Source organism: Meles meles, chromosome 21 (genome assembly GCF_922984935.1).
Source record: "Meles meles chromosome 21, mMelMel3.1 paternal haplotype, whole genome shotgun sequence".
Taxonomy (NCBI): domain Eukaryota; kingdom Metazoa; phylum Chordata; class Mammalia; order Carnivora; family Mustelidae; genus Meles; species Meles meles.
Window position 1 is genome coordinate 1822896 of NC_060086.1, and position 21746 is coordinate 1844641.

The 21746-nt window shown below is 48.5% G+C and overlaps 1 protein-coding gene across 1 annotated transcript in view; it reads left to right on the top strand.

Moving 5' to 3' along the window:
- The window catches only part of LOC123934211 (S-adenosyl-L-methionine-dependent tRNA 4-demethylwyosine synthase TYW1-like), a 200662-nt gene that overhangs the window by 343 nt on the left and 178573 nt on the right, over positions 1 to 21746 (top strand). The window contains exons 2-7 of the mRNA XM_045994245.1: positions 841 to 968; positions 1532 to 1669; positions 7375 to 7476; positions 9119 to 9313; positions 11436 to 11657; positions 17245 to 17367. Of these exons, the coding sequence (XP_045850201.1) occupies positions 841 to 968; positions 1532 to 1669; positions 7375 to 7476; positions 9119 to 9313; positions 11436 to 11657; positions 17245 to 17367 (908 nt within the window). The remainder of the gene's footprint in view (positions 1 to 840; positions 969 to 1531; positions 1670 to 7374; positions 7477 to 9118; positions 9314 to 11435; positions 11658 to 17244; positions 17368 to 21746) is intronic.

The following is a 21746-nucleotide window of genomic DNA, read 5'->3' on the forward strand; positions in this document are numbered from 1 at the left end:
CCGCGCGGGCGAAGCGCCGGCTCTCCTCCCCGCGTGCGCCGGGCCCTCCGTGCTTCCCGCGCCGGGCGCCGACCCCGACCCCGCCGCCCGCCTTCGGGGCTCGCCCTCTGACCAGCGTGCGGGTCCCACCGGGAGGCTCGGTCTGTCTCCGCGCTGCGGGAGGGGCGGTGCGGGGTGCGGCGGCGGCGGACCCGGTGCGGGCGGCGGGGTGTCCGAGGCGGGAAGCTCCGCGGAGGGAGCGCCGCGCAGGCCGCGTGCGGGGTGTCAGCGTCGCGGGCTCCGAGCGCCGTGTCCCGCGTGCGCGGTCCCTGCGGTGTCCTGTCGCCCCAGTGCGCGGTCCGTGCGGTGTCCTGTCGCCCCAGGTGCGCGGTCCGTGCGGTGTCCTGTCGCCCCCCGTGCGCGCGGTCCGTGCGGTGTCCTGTCGCCCCCCGTGTGCGCGGTCCGTGCGGTGTCCTGTGGTCCCGGTGCGCGCCGTCCGTGCGGTGTCCTGTCGCTCCGGGTGCGCGCGGTCCGTGCGGTGTCCTGTCGCCCCCGGTGCGCGCGGTCCGTGCGGTGTCCTGTCGCCTCCGGTGCGCGGTCCGTGCGGTGTCCTGTTGCCCCCCGTGCGCGCGGTCCGTGCGGTGTCCTGTCGCCCCGGTGCGCTGTCCGTGCGGTGTCCTGTCGCCCCCGGTGCGCGCTGTCTGTGCGGTGTCCTGTTGCTCCCGGTGCGGCCGCGCCGCTTCTGTGGTGTCCGACCCGGTCCGTGAAGGCGAAGGTCGGTTCCGTCTGTGTCCCTGCGGCCGGGGTGAGCCGCGTCGTGCGCTCCCAGTCAGGTCACTCTCGCGTGTCCCTCCGATGCAGATCCCGCGGGCGCCTGGGACTCCGCGTCGCCCTGGGTCTCGCTGTGGACAAACAGGTTTTACGTGTACGTGGGCTTGGCCTGTGGCATCAGCCTGTGGATCTGCTTCCAGATCGTCGTCAGGAGGCGGGTAAGCGGCTCCTTCTTCCCGGGCACGCGGAGGGGCCGGTTCTCTCGGGTTTCGGAAGAGCCGAGAGGAGCCTGCACTTTCCGTGCAGTCTCGACTTTTTTTTATGCCTGAAGCATTTATTATCGTTTTCAGAGTCTAAGTTACTATGGACTAAGCTAAATAGGTATGTTTTGAGGGGCTGTGGGTGTCTCCCTCTTAAGTTACAGGAAGACTCCCTAGTGGAAAAGTAAACTTGTAAACAAAGAGTCTCTTACCCCTCTCCAAAGGGCAGGGATCTCCTCCTTCCTCACCACGAACTCAGGATCGGTGCCGCTTCGGTGAAGCCCACCTCGCATGGGTGTGCGCGCGAGTGGTGTGGGTGTGGGGGGAGTGGGGTCTTCATGGTCTCAACCAGCCTGGGTCCCGCCTTTCAGGGACCCAACCGTATACCCACGGGTCATTATTTGAGGAGGACACCAGAGGGATCAGGAGAAAAGTCAGTCAGTGTCTGCTAGTTTTCATCCCTGTTGAAGCTGGGAGAGGATTCGGACCTGATGGACTTTGTGCACTTGTTTATCTTCAAGGACAAGAGCTCCCAGGAGAAATCTGTTCCAAAAGCAAGCCAGGATTTGGGGACAGATGGTTCTATCTCTGTTCAAAAGAAGGAGGTCTCCGTGTCCGGAGTGAAGATTTTCTATGGTTCCCAGACTGGAACCGCGAAGGTGAGAACCTCATGCTGTGCTTTTCCTTGGGTTTCCTGATCTTGTACAAGATCCCTTAAAAGTGTCCACTAACTGCGAACGGAATCGGTCTTCTAATTGTTTTTTTTTTCATCTTTTTTCCCTTTTCCAGCTTACATCTTTCCTTTCTGGGGTGCCGGATGGGTTTTTATTCCTTGGGCCTGGTTCCAGCGGGTTGGTGGAGTCGGGTGGTCGCTGTCACGAAGGGTCTCTGTTCTGAAGCTTGCCTTTGCCTCTGCAGCAGAGTTCTAAGCCTATTACTGATGGTGCACTTAGAAGTAGGGGACCGTGAAAAGACAATGTCCGCAGTGGTGTCCCGGGTGCGGCCCGACTTTCACAACTTCACACGTCCAGTTAGTAAAGTGTATTTTGTTTAGTAGCATTAAATGGTTGACCGTAGATATTGTATAGTGTTTAAAGTAGATACGTGCTGCAGATGTATACGCTGCCGGCTTCCTCGTTATGAAGGCCACAACCGTTCAGTGCTTTCTAGGAGAGGATTCTAAAGTGGACGTGAAAATGACATTCAAGAAAAAAGTCAGTGTCCAGTTAATTTTGTGTTGGACTGAAGAGGGGTGCACTGCCCTCCTGTGGACATTTGCAGAGTAATATTTCTTGGTTTTCCCGAAGTGCAGTGAAGGTTCGGTTCTCCACTTCTTAGTTGAGGGTCTCGTAATGCCAAGTTCAGCTGTAAGCAACAGAGGTGGGAAACCGGCAGAAATGTGAAAAAGGCATCTTTTTCACAAGTCCTTTTTCACGAAGTCCTTTTATGTTATTTATAGAAGATCCTATTCATAGCCTCTCTCGTGTGTGTTTTTAATGTTTTCTAGAAGATCAGATCAGCACTTGCAGGTTGTCCCAAGTCCAGGTGTGAGGAGGGTTCGTAATGAAAAGTGCTGTGTAGTGAGTCTCGTCTGAACTGTTCCGTATTTTTGGTTCCTCTGATCTGTCTTTTTAACCTGTGTGTGCTGTGTTTCTAGATTATTGATGTTAAAGTTACCGACTCCTTATAGTAATTAACACAGACATTCCTCAGACCTCACTGGCTTTATTGTGGGCCACCTCTTTGCTGATATGGGTTGGACGACCCTCCTTGAAGCTGTGCCATTGGAGTTTCTTTACTCTGCTTTCACACTGGATGGGTTCATGTCTGCGTAGGGGAGATCAGCTTTTCCTTACGACTTTGAAGGTGTCACTTAACTGTCAGAGCTAGTCTCCTCATTCCTTTGTCGATTACTTAATTTTTTTTGTTTCTGGAAGCTTTTAGAATCGGTTCTTTGTCCTTGATGTTTCAAACTTTTTTTTTAAGGTTTTACTCGTTTTCTTGAGAGAGAGAGAGAGTGTGCGCACAAGCAGAGGGAGAGGAGAAGCAGGCTCCCCTGCTGGGCTGAGCAAGGAGCCCAATGTGAGGCTCGATCCAGGACCCAGGATCATGACCCAAGCCCCAAGGCAGACGCTTAGCCGACGGAGTGACCCAAGCACCCCTATGTTTGGAACTTTTTTGAGGCGGTGTCTAAATTGGCTCTTTTTTTAGCTGTTGGCTGGACACTTGGACTCTTTTGAAGATTTGTGAGTGTTTCTGTTAAGATTTCTTGGGAAAAATTTTCCCCCCTCCATTTTATTTAAATTTTTTTCTTTCTGGGACTCTTGTTGGTTGAATGTTAGAGCTTTTGGATGACTTGTCTTAAGTCTTTCCTCTTTTGTAACTTTTTCTTTCTTCTCTGGGTTGTGAGATTTCAATTCCAAATCTTCTTTTCTGAATGTTCAATTTTGGCTATTATGTTTTTAGTTGCAAAAACACCACTTTTTTTCAGTTTTCATGTTATATTATTAGTAATTTGAGAGTATATCTCCGTAGGGGCACCTGAGTGCTCCGTTGGTTAAGGATCTGTCTTTGGCTCAGGTCGTGATCCCAGGGTCCTGGAATCGAGTCCTGCACTGGGCTCCCTGCACAGCGGGGAGTCTGCTTCCCCTCTGCCTCGCTGCTTACCCTGCTTGTGCACTCGCTCTTTCTCTCCCTCTCAAATAAATAAAATCTTGAAAAAAAAAATGTATCTCAATGAATTCATTTTTTCTCTTCCCTGATTTGTCTGCTTTCTCACTTTTTCTGCTGCTGCTATTTCTCCTTCCTGCTGCTTGTTTTTAAGATCTTCTTAGTGATCCGCGGTTTTCTGTTAATGTAGAAGAGAGACCAGTGGGGTAGCTGTTGTGGATTTTCTCTGTTCCTGTGTGCACGGATTTGTGTTCTCTAATTACAGATTTCCTGTGCATTGTGGGTCGGGCAAGCCAGGTTCCCTGTTGGCCTCACATCTCCCTCCTACTACTGCACTAGTTTTTTTTTTTTTTTTTCTTTAAGAATAAAGCTTCTTGAGTGTGTCTGCTCCCCAACTCCACCTCTGTAATTTCCCTGCTCCTGTTCGCCTTGGGCCGCTTTAGTGAGGCACATCCCGACGTGTTCCCAGGACTTCCATGTTGCTCAGTAATTCTCACTCTTCATCTGTCTTGACGCTGTTCTCTCCTCCTCAGCCAAGGCTTGTCTTCCTCACCATTTGCAGATTTCTTCTCATCGTCTTGACCTTGAAAGACAGGAGTGTCCCCAGGCACGGTCCCTGAGACCCTGTCTTTATCTGCACTCGCTCTAAGGGATCTTGTCATCTAGAGCTTCACATTCTTATTCATTAGATATAATTTGGCAGACTTTTTCTATAAAGAGCAAGGTGTTTTGTTTTATATGCTGGGTTTTTAGTTTGTAGTTTCTGTGGGCCATATGCCTCGTTGCATCTACGTAGCTCTGCGCTGTAGTGCGGAAGTGGCCGCAGAGGGCGGGTGAATGAACGGCACAGCTGGGTCCCAGGAGCTTTTACCTACGGACACAGACGGAGGACTGCCTCTGACCTTCACGCCTCGTTTGTGTCCGTTTCTGATCTGAGCTGTTCCCCTCCACTCGTCTATCCTGTACAGTGGGCTGTCATAGGTCTCCATGTGACGTCTGGTAGGCATCTCAACAATAGTACGCTTCAGCTGAACTCCCCCCTTTTAAAAAAATTTGTCAGAGAGAGGGAGAGAGGGAGTGCAGGCAGGTGGAGCAGCAGGCAGAGGGAGAAGGAGGCTTCCTGCTGAGCAAGGACCCTGACTTGGGGCTCCATCCCAGGACCCTGGGATCGTGACCTGAGCTGAAGGCACAGGCTTAACCGATTGAGCCGCCCAGGTGTCCCAGTGAACTCCCATGTTTTTTTCCCCCATGGAGAACCCTTACCATTTCAGTAAACGGCAACTTCATCTTTCCAGTCGTTTCTAGTTGACTAGTTAAAACAACAACAAGTTTTTGAATTCTCATCTTTTTCCTGCTACCCCCATGCCATTTGTAGCAAATGCTGTTCGTTCTACTTTCAGAATGGATCCAGATGCCAGTCGCTTCTCAGCACTCTGGCTCACGGCAGCCTCTGCCTTTGTCTGGATCACTGCGGTCACCTCCCTGCTGGCCGGTCCCCTTCATTCAGTGCTGCTCAGCCCCTCCCCTGGCCTCAGTGTCCTCTCAGCCCAGCAGCTCGGGGACTTCGAAAACTTCAGTGACATCACGTTCCCTTCAGCTTAATACCCTGCAGTGACCTCGTTCACTTAGAGTGAATCCAAGCCCTCCCAGTGGCCGGAGACCCTTGCCCCCGATTCTCCACCGTCCCTTTTACCTCTTGTCCTTGGTCCTCACGTCTCCAGTCCCGTTGACCTCCTTGCCAAGCCTGCTCCCTCCTGTGGGCCTGTTCACGTTCCCTTTGCTCTGCGTGGGGTAGCCTCGTGGCTTGTCTCCCATGTGCTTCAGGCTCGGCTCAAGTCTGTCGCACCACATACGTGTCGTTTCTCCACACTGGCCGTCCGGTTGTGACACGAACTACGCAGAGTTTTCGTCAGACTCCACAGTGTAAGGACGCAGTCTGCATGGTTGTCTCCGCTTCAGTTGCCAGTCCCAAGTCCCAGGGGCCACCTGTGCTTATGACTGGACCAGCTATAAAGTCGACCCCGCGGTCCTCTCCTTAGGTTTGATTGTTTCCTAGAAGGAGTCACAGAATCGGGAAATTGCCGGACTTCCCAGTTTTAGGAAGGATACAAGGCAGACGCAGACAATGGTAGACACGCATAGGGCAAGGTTTGGCGGGAACGGTGGCTTGGAGCTTTCACGCGCACTCTGTGCCCGCCATGGCTTCAGCACAGCAGCACCCACAGACTCCCCGAGTCCTATCATTTAGGGGTTTTACGGGACATTTCAAATCCTAGGCCATGGGCGATTGAACTCACTGAGAGCAACGGTGCTGAAAGTTCTAAGCCTTTAATCACATAGTTGGTTTTGTGGTGACTAGCCCCCTGCCTGGAGCTTCCTGGGACCTGCCTCCCCCTGAGTTCTCTCATTCGCTCACCGAACCCAGGAAGTGCCAAGTGTTTTAGGAGCTTCGTGCCAGGAACTAGGGAGAAAGACTGAATATTTATTTATTTTTTATCTTACACACCCGTCCTGACCGTCCCTGTGTAAAATAACAAATGTCCCCGTACTGTCCTTCCCTGCGTTCTCCCCCCTTACCCTGACTTATTTTCTTCCTAGCACTGGTTACCACCTGACCGTGTCTTTTCTCATTTCCACGTCTGCTCAGTCTCTGCCCGCTAGAACGTGCGCTCCCCGCCGCAGGGACTGTGCGCGCATTGTCACTGTTGGGTGACTCCGCCCGGGACAGAGTCTGCATGGGAGACGCCCGCTAAAGTAACAGATGCTCGGTGCGCCTCGCTTTCATCCTGGGAGGTGGGGAGCCTACGGTTAGTCTACTTACGTGAAAAGTATGAACATGTTTTTCAGGGTGCGCACAAGTCCACCATGTGGCTACAGGTTTTCCCAGACACCGGGTTCATTTTGTCCGGAGAAGAGCCAGCGGGTGTCTGTCGGGGGGCGAAGGGCTGCCTGGGCTTGGAGTGTGTTTGTCCCGTCTCCAGACTGCCTGCTGCTCAGTTCCTCTGTGCCCTGGGCCTCCGTCCCGGCTCACTGTCGCGGCTGTTTCTGAGCCCAGAGTCTCTCCAGGGTTCTATCGGGGACATGGACTCTCCCCTCGGGCTTTCTGCTCCCTGTCAACCTGCTTCTGTTTGATTTTTGTCTTCCAGGACTGTGTCACGTTTCTCCCGTGTCACCTTCTCGTCCCTCTTCAGGATTTCTTTCTTTCTTTCTTTTTTTAAAGATTTTATTTATTTATTGGACAGACAGAGATCATAAGTAGGCAGAGAGGCAGGCAGAAATAGAGGAGGAAGCAGGCTCCCCGCTGAGCAGAGAGCCCGATGTGGGGCTCGATCCCAGGACCCTGAGATCATGACCTGAGCCGAAGGCAGAGGCTTTAACCCACTGAGCCACCCAGGCGCCCTCCACCCCCTTCAGGATTTCTTATCACCTGGTGTCTATCCTAGCGGCGCAAGGCGCCAAAAGCCCGTTTAGATTTTGTCCCAGATGTGTCCGTGCAGACCGCGCAGCCGAGCGGCCGATTGTGGAAGCGGGAGAAGTGAGAGTAGTGTTTTTGTTTCTGATGCTAAACGTTCGTCAGTGGAAAGGCTCCTCACGATAAATGCCTTGTTCCTTTGACAGCGTAAGTGAAGACTGTGTTTGCTCAGTTAGCTTCTTGAGGACTTTATGTGATTTTTTTCCTTTTTTTCTCTACTAGGGATTTGCAGCAAGTCTTGCTGAGGCAGTTACCTCCCTAGATCTGCCTGTGACGGTTGTCGATCTGAAAGACTATGACCCAGATGATCATCTAGTAGAGGAGGTTGGTGATTGGGTAATGTTTTCCTTCAGTCCAGACTCTCAAATGGGATTGACCTCCTGGGTTCCGGCATAAATAGAATTTTCAGAACAAATTTAATTTTCATGCTAAGGAATTTGAGTTGGTTGAGTTTGCAGCGTCAGAGGTGCTGAGTGTGTGGTGTGGGACCCGTCCCTCTGGCGTGCGGTCTTTCCTGTGGCAGGAGGAAGGGTGGGCAAGGGTGGTGGTAAGATGTTCCCTCCTCCCTCCTGCTACTGATCTCATGGTCGAGCGAAGGTGATTGGTGGCATGTGCTGGGCCATGAACCACGTGTGAGCTAAGAGGTCAGGAGCCGCTTGGGTAGCAGAAGGAGTATGGATTTTGAAGTCAGAGAAATCTCTTATTACCTGTGTGACATCGTGCGTTACTTAACATCTACATGGGTGTAATTTCTTCACCTGAGAAATCCCCTTCCTTTTAGTCATGCTCAAGGGAGTTTCCTTACAGTAGGGGTTCTGAGTGTGGTCCTTGAATGGGCGGTATCAGCATCTCCTGGGAACTTGCTAGAAATGCAGCCCAGCCCTCGGCGTGGGACGGTAATTTGACAGGTGCTCCAGATGATTCTGAAGCTCGTAGAGCAGGGGTCGATGATCTTCTCTTAGAATGGACCAGATGGTAAACATCAGCTTTTGTGTGGCCGTGGGCAATATATAATGAGTGAGTGTAGCTGTGTCCCGATAACGCTGTATGAAGACAGAACAGAACAAGCCGTGAGCCGGACTGGGCCGGTGGGACATCGTTTGGGAGCTGTGCATAGCCCAACTGTGTCCATTTCTTTCTGCTGTAAGAGAATAGTGGAGTGCAAATGAGCGAGCTTGAATCTGCTCAAAATTACTTGTGAAAAATTATTAGCAGCTTTTGAGACTTTATTATTAATGATGGATTGCTTATAACACACCTCGTGACTTATAATTTCTAAGGTGCATTCAAAGAGATGGAAACCATAGCCGGCAGGATGGAGGGGTATTTTATTTCCCCACGCAGATGACGGCACCAAGTGAATAAGTTACTTGACATTTAAAAAGTTTTGTTGCTTTAATTTTTTAGGTAATTTTAAAGATCTCTTCCTGTGTTTTTTTCCTGATTTGGATTTTGTTCCTGTATGACAACTGGAGACCATAGGAACTACTGCTTGGGAATTGGAATGGAGCATGTAGTTAGGGGCCCCGGGGAGTATATTGGCAGGAGCAAGAGACTGGGTTTTCTTCCCATGCAAGGTGTCCTTGCTTTGTTTTCTTTCACTTTTGAAAATGAATAATGTTTTGAAAGCACCTTTGTCCTTAGAGATTAGTATTCATGTTAATGTCAGCATTTTAATTTAATTTTATTTATTTTTAAAAGATTTTATTTGTTTATTTGACAGAGAGACACAGCGACAGAGGGAACACAAGCAGGGGGAGTAGGAGAGGGAGAAGCAGGTTCCCCGCTGAGCGGGGAGCCTGACGCGGGGCTCGATCCCGGGATCCTGGGATCATGACCTGAGCCGAAGGCGGACACTTAACGACTGAGCCACCCAGGCGCCCATGGTTGTCAGCATTTCAAAAAGGAATTTTTTTTACTGATAAGTTGTATGTTAAATATTCTGAAATAATTACTTTCTTGTTAGGTTGCTAGTAAAAACGTTTGTGCCTTCGTGGTTGCTACATACACTGACGGTCGACCCACTGAAAGTGCAGAGTGGTTCTGCAAGTGGTTGGAGGAAGCAGCCAGTGACTTTCGATTTGGCAAAACTTACCTGAAGGGTATGAGGTACGCTGTATTTGGCCTGGGAAATTCTGCCTATGCAAGCCACTTCAACAAGGTAGGTATGTGTTGAAATATGGGGATAAATTCTCTGTTGTAATTAAAAAAAAATTCACACGCACACACATTTGCATGTGTATGTGACGTCGTCCCCAGACTTTGGTGTTTAATAAACTTCCTGTGTTACTCTCTTTGGGGGGAAATGCTGCATATATGTACCCATGCGTGGGGTGCAGTACGTTCTCAAGTAAGTTTTTTTTTTTTTTTTTAAAGATTTTATTTAGTTATTTGACAGACTGAGATCACAAGTAGACAGAGAAGCAGGCAGAGAGAGAGAGAGGGAAGCAGGCTCCCTGCCGAGCAGAGAGCCCAATGCGGGACTCGATCCCAGGACCCTAGGATCATGACCTGAGCCGAAGGCAGTGGCCCAACCCACTGAGCCACCCAGGCGCCCTCTCAAGTAAATTTTTATTGAATAAAATGCTTATACCTCCTATTGTCTGGTGTCATAGTGGCCTGGGTTCATGGCCGTCGTGTTCAGTGTGCCGTCCCCAGGCAGGACCTTGGGGATGAAGATCACTGATTCTCTGGACTTTCTCAGCCGCCTGTTCTGTTGCTGAAGAAACTTTATGGCTCAAGCTAACCCTGAATACAGTTGAGCTCATTGTCTTTTAGTCATTGATTTTTTTTTCTTTCTTTTTTTTTTTTATTAACATATAACGTATTATTATCCCCAGGGGTACAGGTCTGTGAATCGCCAGGTTTACACACTTCACAGCACTCACCATAGCACATTCCCTCCCTCATGTCCATAACCCAGCCACCGTCTCCCTAAACCCCTTCCCCCGGCAACCCTCAGTTTGTTTTGTGAGATTAAGAATCTCTTACGGTTTGTCTCCCTTCTGATCCCATCTTGTTTCATTTATTCTTTTTCTACCCTCCAAGCCCCCCTCGTTGCATCTCCACTTCCTCATATCAGGGAGATCATATGATAATTGTCTTTCTCCCCGATGACTTATTTTGCTTTAGTCATTAATTTTTAAAGGGAAGTAGAAGAAAGACATTCACTGTCTTTTAAGTAATAAAACATTGTTTTGTTTTCCTAGATCTTTTTTCTAAATGAAGTTAATTCGGATCCTTTTTTTTGGCAGTCTGTTCTGTATACTCTATTTATTTATTTATTTTTAAAAGGATTTTATTTATTTATTTGACAGAGAGAGAGATCCCAAATAGGCAGAGAGGCAGGCAGAGGGGGAGGGAGAAGCGGGCTCCCTGCTGAGCAGAGAGCCCGATGTGGGGCTCGATCCCAGGATCCTGAGACCATGACCTGAGCTGAAGGCAGAGGCTTAACTGAGCCACCCAGGTGCCCTGTTCTCTATGCTTTAAATAATCGAGAAAAAAAAAATACAGAGCATCTCTCTTTCTTGTGGTTCTTAACAGTTACTAGAACTTTTGTACATGTACCTCTTCCCAACATGGGCCCCGCCTGGCCCACCTTTCCCGGATAGATGAAGGTGGACATGGAGATCTTTCCGTAAGCTTGTTTTCGCTCAGTTGTTGTATCAAGGTGTGTGTTTCTGACCATATTTTCGAAGGACGTAGACTCCAGACTGGTTCAGTTCAGGCATGTACATGTTCCGTGTAATGCCCGGCCCCTCAGGAAGCCTGTTCGGATTTTGAACTCCTACCGTGCTGCTCGGTAGCCCCCGAGTCAGCTCAGCCGCTGCCGCCTGCAGCGCGTCAGAGTGCGGAGCTGGTCAGGTCTGAGTCTGGCCAGAGGGACTGCGTTGCCCTTTGTTATTAAAACAGGCTTTGCTGCCTTTTGGGACAAAGTTATTTTGCTAACGAGTTACTTTATTCTGACCGTGACTTAGAATAGCAGTGTTCAGTCTTTTACGGCAGCCACCGTTACCCTGGTAAAAGGGTTTGTCCCTTGATTCGTAACGAGTCTTTTGGTGGTTCTGTCAGCGGTAGCCAGTGTAGTGTTTGTAGGTTGTAGCTGGGGCTGGAGGGCCCGTTTGGGCCAAGTTCCTCTTCCGGCAGCAGCCAGTGATGGGATCGGTGACGGGGTCGGTGACGGGGTCGGTGACGGCGTCCCGGAGGAACTCGGGCCTTTTGCAGGGCCAGCTCCCAGCCTGTGATGTCGAGGACTGCGACTTAGCTCCTCTGTCTTCTCGCAGGTTGGCAAGAATGTTGACAAGTGGCTCTGGATGCTTGGTGCCCACCGTGTGGTGGCGAGAGGGGAGGGGGACTGTGACGTGGCTAACAGCAAACACGGCAGCATCGAAGCGGACTTCAGAGCCTGGAAGACCAAGTTCCTCACTCGGCTGCAGTCACTTGAGAAAGGAGAGAAGAAGCCCTGTGACGGCAGCTGCAAGAGAGGCCAGTGTGACTCGTCCGCGGTACGCAGCCCGTGTCTGGGTCTCGCTGCTGTCCTGTGCATAGGGATGCTCGCTGGGCCTCACCTCTGCCCCGAGAAACGCCTTCCCTGGCTTCTGGTTAGAAGGAAGATGCGGCTCTGCGGCGGCGTTTGCGAGGGCACGGGTCTTCCCAGGGCCGCCAGGTGGGCGCCGCGCCCTCCCGGTTCTCTGCTGCAGCGGTCGCGCGGGACACACGGCCCAGCTAGCGGGGCTTCTCCTGTAGCTGGCGGGTGGGAGGCTGAGGCTGAGGTTACGTGTGTCCCGTCCTCGTGTCCCCCAAGCATGTCTTCATCCCGACTCTCTCACTGGACGGCTGCATTATCACTCAGACTGGAAGGCTGCCCGTCACCCTAGATTCCTCTCTCTGTGTCCCTCACTTTCTAAACATGTCTCTGGTCCTTGTTCAGGGACCCTCATTCCTCGGAAGCTCACGTCACCCGACGTTCCTCTGCCGCTGTTGTCACGGCCGTCTGTCTGCCTTTGGTCACCTGCTCACTTGGGTCATTCAGGAACCACTTTACTTTCTGACTCACTTTCTCTCCACCATGTTCCTGTCCTTTCCCCCTGGGGAAAAGCCGTTCGTGCAGGTGACTGATGCAGTGTCCTGTCTGCCAGGTGTCTGCTCACCTCCAGCAGCCGTTGTCTTCGCTGACCTTGGCCTCTCACTTCCGCAGTCACCTCTGAAATTTCATGTTCCCGTGACCTCGCCTCTGATCTCACATGTCCTACTTTAAAATTCTTTTGGTTCCAAGCCTTTTTCATTGGATAATGAAAACTGCTTATGCTGCTTCTGTCCTCACCCAGTTTGGGTTTTATGCTCATTCTTTTACGAACGATCTCCAGTTGCCTTGCCTTCCAGTTGCCTTGCCTTTGACCCGACTGGTCAAACCCCAGACCGGGTTGAAATCTACCACTTGCCCGCCTGTTTGCCTGCTGCGAGCTCCTTGACCCGGGTTCTAGGCCCGTGTGTGCACTCAGACCTGCCCAGCAGTGTCCAGCGTTCTTGTTTAAGTTCCCTTTCTTGCTCTCCCAGGTGACTGGCTGTTCAGTACTTTTTCTCCCTGCTTGTTCCTCCAGCTATCACGGGATGCTGCCAGAGATCTCCTGTAACGCTTCCCTCCCCGTCTCTTGTGCCGCAGGACACCGTGGGCCCGACCGACTCCTGTCAAAGCCACTCCGTGTGCTCTGGGATCAAGGGCTTTTTCTCTTTTTCTGGGTCTCTTTCTGTCTCTTGTTCGTCTCTTCCCCCCCCCCCCCCATTATATTGTTCTGTAGATTAATGCACATGCCTTGGAATCATCCTGTTCAAAGGAACAGGAAAAGCAAGTAAGAAACAAATGTTTCCTTCGTTCTGTATGTTTCAGCTGCTGTTTGTATTTTCTGTTCTCTTTTCTAGCTAGTCTTTTTGCTTGTGTTTGCTTATCATCCCTCCCATTGGTCCTTACTATGTTTTTACCCTGTTTAAGAAAATTGAGGTAAAATGCACATACATAGGATGAACCGATTAACTGTTGTAAAGGATACGGTGTGTTGGTGTTCAGTACATCCTCGGTCCCGTGCAGGCACTGCTCGTTTCAGAGTGCCCCTTTTCTAGGTGCTGGTACACTTGTTTTCAGATCGGCCAGTTTCCAGCTGATCCGTGATCTTGTTTGCTTTTCTGCCTGCTCAGATCTGCTCAGATCTGCTACTGAGACCTCTAATGACATTTTTATCTCGGTTATTAGACTTTACAGAGCAAGAATTTCTTTGTTTCCTTTCTATAATTTCTGTCTGTGTTGACGTTCTCTATTGGGACGTCATTCTGGGTTCCTTCAGCTCTTGGAGCATTTTTTTTTTTTTTAATATTTTATTTATTTATTTGACAGACAGAGATCACAAGTAGGGAGAAGGCAGGCAGAGAGAGGGTGGAGGAAGCAGGCTCCCTGCTGAGCAGAGAGCCCGATGGGGGGCTCCATCCCAGGACCCTGAGATCATGACCGGAGCTGAAGGCAGCGGCTTTAACCACTGAGCCACCCAGGCACCCCTCTTGGAGCATTTTTAAGGCTATTGACTTGAAGTCTTTATCGGGGAAGTCTGCGTTTCCTCAGGGATGATTTTGGTCGATTTCTCCTTTGGGTAGGTCAGACTGTTTTATTCCTTCTTTGTGCCGGTTGTGTTGAAAGCTGAAAGTTTTGAATATTGTGATATGTTAACTCTGGAAATCAGATTCTTTCCCCTGCTCAGGGTTTATTTTTGTAGTTTGTTGGGTTGTAATTGTTTGTTTAGTGACTTGAAAACCATCTTTGTGAAAACTGTCTATTGTGCATGGTTTCTGAAATCTGTTTCTTCAGTTTGTGTTCAGCTGGTGTTGTGACAGACTTCCTTGGGTGGTGTTTCTAAGTTTCCTTTTTTAAAAAAGATAGCTAGATTTATTTATTTATTTCTATTAACATATGGATTATCTGTTTCAGGGGTGCAGGTCTGTGAGTCAACAGGCTTACACACTTCGCAGCACTCACCACAGCACACACCCTCCCCAATACCCATCCCCCAGCGGCCCCATCCTTACCCCTGCACCCGCCCACAGCCTTCCGTTTGTTTTGTGAGATTTAGAGCGTCTTATGGTTTTTCTCCCTCCCGATCCCATCTTGTTTCACTTTTTCCTTCCCTACCCCCCACAACCTCTTGCCCTGCTTCTCAAATTCCTCATATCAGAAAGCTCATATGATGATTTTCTTTAAGATTTATTTATTCATTTTAGAGAGAGAGCATGTGAGCCTGGGCTCGAGGAGGGGGAGGGGCAGAGGGAGAGGGAGAGAGAATTTGAAACAGATTACCTGCTGAGTGCGGAGCCTGCTGTGAGACTTGATCCCAGGACCCTGAGATCATGACCTGAGCCCACATCAAGAGTTGGACGCTCAACCAACAGCCACTCAGGCACCGCAAGTTTCCTTTTTCTCGAGTCAGTGTTTACTTGGTTCTTGCAAACCTTTGTCAGATCTCTGGGAATTAGTCAGAGTTAAATCTTAACTTTTAGTTGTTTCTGTGGGAGGACAGGCCCGTGGAATTACCTACTCTGCCATTTTTGCTGATATCAGCCTCGGATCTTAACATTTAAACAAACTTAGATAAAAAAATTTTTTTTAATCAAAAGTAACACTTGTCGTTTAAATCCTCAAATAGTGCTTCTAGGCTTATAATTAAAAACTATACTCTCTTGCCTTATTCTAATTCTTACTTTCCCAGGGCAATCATTTTTAATTCTAGCTTTTTCATCCGATATTTACCTCTGTATTCCTAAGTAATAGGCTCTTCTTGCTATTTCCTGATTTTTAAAGCAGTTCAAAATCTCTCTCTCTGTCTCACATGGACACACACACGGTATCACTTCCCTTCCTCTCATTCTCTTTGTGTGGTTGGATCACACTTTCTGGCCAGACCAAATGCGAACTGTGCACGCGCCCCCTCCCTTCTGTGACCTGTGGTGTCGCGTGTTCATTCCTGTACACTTAACCTCCCTTAGAGAGTGCTGCATCTGCTTTGCTCTGTGACTGTCACTGATTCGTTCCAAAATTCTAGTGGAACGGAAGATTATCTCTCAGTATCCTGTAGTTTTTATCGATTTCTTGGAGGGTTCTCACGAGTCCTTTCTCCTCCATGGTTTTGGATGCATGGCTGTTCTCCGAGGCTTGGTGCGGATGAAGTCCTTTCGTTAACTGGCTTCCTGGGTTGGAGTCCCTGGTTCTGGTATCTTCTGTCTTATTTCTTGGTTGACTCTCCTTTTGGAGCACATTCTCTAGGGTGTGAGGAGGGTTGTTTTGGAAGGAAATTTTCAGAATTTTCATGTCTGCATGTCTTTATTGTGCCCTCGGAGTTGACTGATGCTTCACTGAGAAGAGTTCTAGCTCGGAGTAAATTTCCTTTTTTCCCCGGAAAATTGACCACATTGATCAACTGTCTTCTCGTTAGAGTATTGCTTTTGGGAACTTCAATTTAATTTGATTCTGAATTTTTATTATAAGATTCTCTTCTACCCCTCCCAGAAACTTTAGAAGCTTTGAAAAATACTTTTATCTTTTCTTTGCTCTGTTTTTTCCCCCTAATTTTCTGCCTGTCTTCTCTGCTTTCTTCTCTTGCACAGAATATTTATTTCTAATTTATCTGTATATGGGAAATGCAGCCTCGTGGGGTCCCAGCTTTGACTTTGGTCTTCTGTGTTAGTCTCTCCTCCCCGTATCATCTCCTCGACTTCGCCTGCTTTTCCCTGGTCCTGTCTGGCTGTCAGGTTCTCTAGAGGCCGGCGGATACTCTCAGCTCCGTCTCTTGCTTACCTCTCACCCTTTTAAGTTCATATTTGTCCTCTTTGAATTCATCCTATGTTTGCCAACTCAGTGACACATTTAAAATTGTGCTATTAATATATTCTGTTATTTAGTGTTTTTTCTTTTTTTTAAAGAATATTTTATTTATTTATTTGATATGGAACGAGAGTGGAAGAGAGAGAGAGCGCGCTCAGGCTTCAGGAACAGCAGGCAGAGGGAGAAGCAGACTCCTCGCCAAGCAGGGAGCCTGATGCAGGGCTCGATCCCAGGATTCCAGACCATGACCCGAGCCAAAGGCAGACTCCCAATCAGCTGAGCCATCAGGCACCCCTGTGTTATTTTCCAGAGTAGGGGTGTTCAGTGTCCTCCACCTGGCACCTGGGAGCAGAAGTCCCAGGTCACACCCGCCCACTCCGGACTGGCTCTCTGCCCCACAGTGACTGCTCTTTCCTAGGCCCCAGGACATGGTGTTGTCTTCATTTTACTTGACCTCTCAGCAGTGTTTGGTTCTGACTCCTTTGAATCACTCTCCTCCTGACTCTTGATACCATTCTCGTGGTTTGCTTTCTTTTTCACTTGGGATCGTCCTCCCTTTTCCAGCCTCTACATGGTGCAGTGTTTCAGGGCTTGGTGCGCAGCTCTTTGTTGGTACTTTCTTCCTGGGTGAGCTTATCCAGTTTCGTGGCCTTGTGTTCTGTCTGTGTGCTGGCCAGTCCCAGGTTTATATTTCCAGCCCTGAGCTTTACCCTGAATTTTGTTCCGGTCTGTGCATCCTTTTTAAAAATCTCTGCTTGAATGTCTGAGGCATCTCATACTTTACACATTCAAAATGGAGCTTTCCATTTCTGCTCCTGGTCTGTTTCTCCCCCCATCTTTCTCATTTCAGTGAATGGCACCATCATCTCAATTACTTCTAGAAGAAACTTGAAAGCCATGTTTAAGTCCTTCCTTTTCCTCATTCCTGCATTAGTTCATCACTAAGCCTGGTTGCTTCTGTGTCTCAGACAGAGGTCAGGAAACTTTTTCTGTAAAGGGCCCGCTGGTAAATATTTCGTCTTTATGGGTCAGATGGTTTTTGTTGCAGCTGTTAATCCTGCCACCGTGTCACAAAAGTAGCTACAGATGATGTGTAAAGTGACAGCTGCATTCCGCTTGCAGGGCTTGGTTTGCTGACCTCTGGCCTAAAATATCTCACATCTCTCCAGGGACTCACAATTTGGGAGCTTTGCTACTTTGAACAGTGTGTTTCTGACATGTTGATGTTCCAGGAGGAAGAGCCCTGTGAGAGCACCAGTGAGGACGAGTCTGGTGCCGAAGACCGTCCGAATCTGAGTTCTGTCGTTGACGTTGAGGACCTCGGCAGGATCGTGAGCTGCGTGAAGAGAGAAAAGGTAGCGTAACCCTGGGAGAGGCGGCTGGGACCCTGCAGCTGGCTGCCACCTCGCTCAGACTCCATCTGAGTCGTCTTTCTTGGCCTCCTCCCTGACAGTGTTACACTTCGTTGCCATCTTTTAATAATTTTTAAAATTTTAATTTTTTTTAGAGGAGAGAGTGCGAGCGGGGCCGGGGGAAGAGGGTGGGTGGAGAGAGAGGCTGTCGAGCAGGCAGCCTCCACGCCCCAGGCAGAGCCCGAAGCAGGGCTAGATCTCGGGACCCTGAGAGTATGAGCCAAGCCTTGAACAAGAGTTGGACGCTTACCTGGCTCAGCTGCCCCAACTCTTTGCCATGTTTCTGTGAGCTTGTAGGAGGACGGGCGGATCCCAGGGCCGGAGCTGAGGAAAGGGTAGATGGTTACAGGGGCTTTGTTCAGTGCTGTGGCTGGAGAGACGGGTTGAGCAGCGTGAAGAGATCGTGTGGGGATTCCAGGGGGATCTCTCTTACAGGTGCTTCCCTGTCCCAGAGACTGAGCTGTGTTGGGTTTAGGGACAGCACCTTGGTTTGTCAGGGCTAAGATCAGCGTAGGTGGAGGGCCTAGGAGTTCGGGAGATGTTAGTTTGGCTTGTCATTGTCGCCGTGACGGGATGAACATGAGAATGTACGGTGGTAGGATTTGACACAGATTCCAGTGATCCGAAATTGAAATAGTGTAGTGCACACAAGAGCATAAAATTGTATAGACTCGATTTATGTATGAGTTTTGGGAAGTGAGAATGTCTTACTACAAATGTAGCAAGTGCATACGTTTTAGAAACAAAGGAGGTAAAACCGTGGAAAAAGCCCAGAAAATCAATGATAAAATTAACACAACCTCAAACGAAAGAAATCAGTGAAGTAACAGGATATAATAATATATTTCCAAACAATAACCAGTTAGGAGCCCTGGCGGAAGAGAAAAACCCCTCTACAGCAGCTATATAAAAGGTAAATAAGTATATAGAAATAAATCTAAAAAGTAATGTCCTAAATCTCTGATGAAAACTGAAAACATTCCTGAAAGATATAAAAATGCCTTGAACAGTCACACCTCTTGTTTTTAGATATGGTGACTCTGTTCTAAAGATGCCGTTTCTCGTTAATACACAGATTTGATGAAATCCCATTAAAAAATTAAGTTTCAATAACTTCTATTTTTTTTTTCCTGGAGCCAGCCTCATTGATTCATATGGAAGAATAAACGTGCGAGAGCGGTGAGGAAAGCCTTGGTATAGTAAGGAGAAAAACCAGTCCTACTAGATATTAAAACTTACTACAAGGTATCTAATTAAAACTGTTTTGGCTCCTTTTGAGACAGATCCATGCAACAGAGTAAAATTTCAGGAATAGACCCCAAAATTATGAGAATTTCGTATATAAAAAGGTGTTATCTCTTTTCCTTGAGGGAAAGACACACTTTTAAGAGAGATGATATTGGCAGCTTGATAGCTGCTTGTGCAAATTTAAAATCGGCTCTGCTCCTTACATATATCAGAATAAATTACACTGGGTCAAGAGATCTCAGTGTTGAAAAATATATATATAACAGAGTTGAGTTAGATGCATTACTTTGAACTTGGAGGTAGGTTTTCTGTATGATTCAAAATCTATAAGCAGTAGGGTGGCTGGGGGATGGACACTGGGGAAGGTTTGTGCTGTGGTGAACGCTGTGAAGTGTGTAAGTGATGACTCACAGGCCTGTACCCCCGAAACAGATAATACATTATATGTTAATTAAAATAAATTTAAAAATCTAGAAGCAATGAAAGATTGAATTTAGCAATGGTTTTTTTTTTTTTTTTAAAGATTATTTATTTATTTATTTGACAGACAGAGATCACAAGTAGGCAGAGAGGCAGGCAGAGAGAGAGAGGAGGAAGCAGGCTGTCTGCAGAGCAGAGAGCCCGATGCGGGGCTCAATCCCAGGACCCTGGGATCATGACCTGAGCCGAAGGCAGAGGCTTTAACCCACTGAGCCACCCAGGCGCCCCTAGCAATGGTTTTTAAAAAAGATTTTGCAAGTCAAAAGACAAATGATAAAGAGGGGAAAATATTTGCCTTTTATATAATAAAGAAGGAGTTAATTTTTCTACTCTACAAATTGCTCTTAGAAGTTGAAAGAAAAAAGACCTGAAACCTCATGGAAAAAATTGTCCAAACCCCCTGAATAGGCAAGTCTCTAAAAAAGTTGCACAGATGGTCTTTAAGCATATGAAAAAATGCTCAGATTCACTTAAAATGAAGGACATGCACATTAAAACCACGCTGACCTAGATTTCTCACCTGCCAAAACAGCAAATGTTCAGAAACTGGACAGTGCACGTAGCTGGTGAGGCTCGGGGAGAACAGGTATGCGTAGCTTGGTGATGGGAGTCTGGAGTGGTGTAACCTGTGCGGGGGTTTTGGTAGTCTACCAAATTCTCGTGCATTTACGTACGATCCAGCAGGCCCGGTGTGATTTGCCTTGCAGATCCAGGTTTACAAGTACAAAACAGCAAACACACGGGGCTAGCTATACGCATGTGTAGCGAACAACTGCCAGATCTTGGTCGGAAAAGCATGAATTTTCCACACTGTATAGATACTGTTGTGCAGCTGTGGAAAGCAGTAAGGCGGGGGCCGCCCAGGTGGCTCAGTGGTTACGCATCCGACTCTTGATTTCAGCTCAGGTCTTAATCTCGGGGTCGAGAGCTTGAACCAGTGTTGAGCTCTGCACTGGGCATGGAGCCGACTCAAAAAAAATTAATTAGTAAGGTGGATTCACGTGTATTAATGTGATTGTCATGTGGTATTGGATTTGATTTGGGAGTTGACCTGAACATCTGATTTTTTAAAAAAAATCTGTTTATTGTCATTTATAATTTGAGTGTGTGTGTGTAAATAGTATTTTGTAGCTGTGTTTGCAGAAAGAACCTTTCATACTCTTTTTTTTTTCCTTAAAGATATATTTGTTTATTTGATAAAGAGCACGCGCAGGAGGGGCAGAGGGACAGGGAGAGAATCTCAAGTAGACTCCACGCTGGGTGTAGAGCCTGACACGGGGCTGCCATGGGCTCGCTCGATCTCATGATGGTGAGATCACGACTGAGCCGAAACCTAGAGTTGGATGCTTAATCAACGCACTAGCCAGGCGCCCCAGAGCCCTTCATGCTCTGACACCAGCTAACACCCCGTTCAGTTCAAATGGCCTGCTGTTGGGTTTGACTCCGACACCACCTGGAGTCAGCCTCAGACTGCGGGCTTAGGTCATGGTCTGCACGAGACGGCCTCTACTTCCCTTGGCAGCTCTCAGTTGGGGGCCATCTGCACTTTGGATCAACTGGTTATAAATTTGGGGGTCTCGTGATCCCCCGTTTCGGTGACTTGCTGGAATGACCCAGAACTCACCGAAAGCACTCACAATGACAGTTTTAAGAGATACAAATTAGAAACAACCAGTGGAAAAGACACATAGAGCAAGGTCTGAGAGCAGAGGGATGGGGAAGAGACTCAAGAGTTTCTGTAAATCCAGGCACATCGCCCCGTCCCGCTGCACCCCGTGTTCGCTGATGGAGCTGTGCTGAACTTTCACTTCCGGAACTCTTACTGGGGTCTCATTGCATAGGCCCAGCTGAGTAGATCATTGGCCATGGACTGAACTCGTTCTCCAGCTGACCTCCCTTCCTGTTTCTTGCCCTGCAGATCCAGCTGGCCCAAAGTTGCACCGAGTGGTTGGTCTTTCCGATGACCAGCCCCCATCCTGAAGCTATTTAGGGACCCCCCCACTCCAGTCACCACATTTGCATAACAATGACCCTTCTGGCACTTAGAAAATGCCAAGGTTTTTTGAAGCTCCCTGCCAGGATCTGGGGACAAAGAACAGATGTATGCTTTGTTATGCCACAGGCCTAGAAACAAAGGTAGTGAGCTCTCGAATCTGGTTTCCTAAATGTCCTCCTTCACTTAAAGGAACCAGGGCTTCTTGGAGAAGTGACTTCTTCCAGGGTTGAGGAAAGGAGAGTCACGTGGGCCTGGGACATCTCGTTGGGCAAGTAGATCCTCAGTGACTGACGGAGATATGTCCAAAGGACGTAAGAACCAGCTCAAAGAGTTTCCCGCAAGCCAAACTGGGGACACTTTGGGCATCGAAGATGAGCGCAGTGGTTATATAATGAGCATGTGGATTCTAGTGTATCAAATTAAAAAAAAAACAGTCATTGTGCTACTGAACAAAGAAGAAGTACAGGAGAAAGTCTTTGTAGAAAGTTTTCAGGTAATAAATATAGCAGCCATGATCAAATTAGAAAATCACTTGTTTTCAATCCCATGTAATAATTGATTTAAGCAAGGATTGGGTGAAATGCCTTTGGGGAACAGA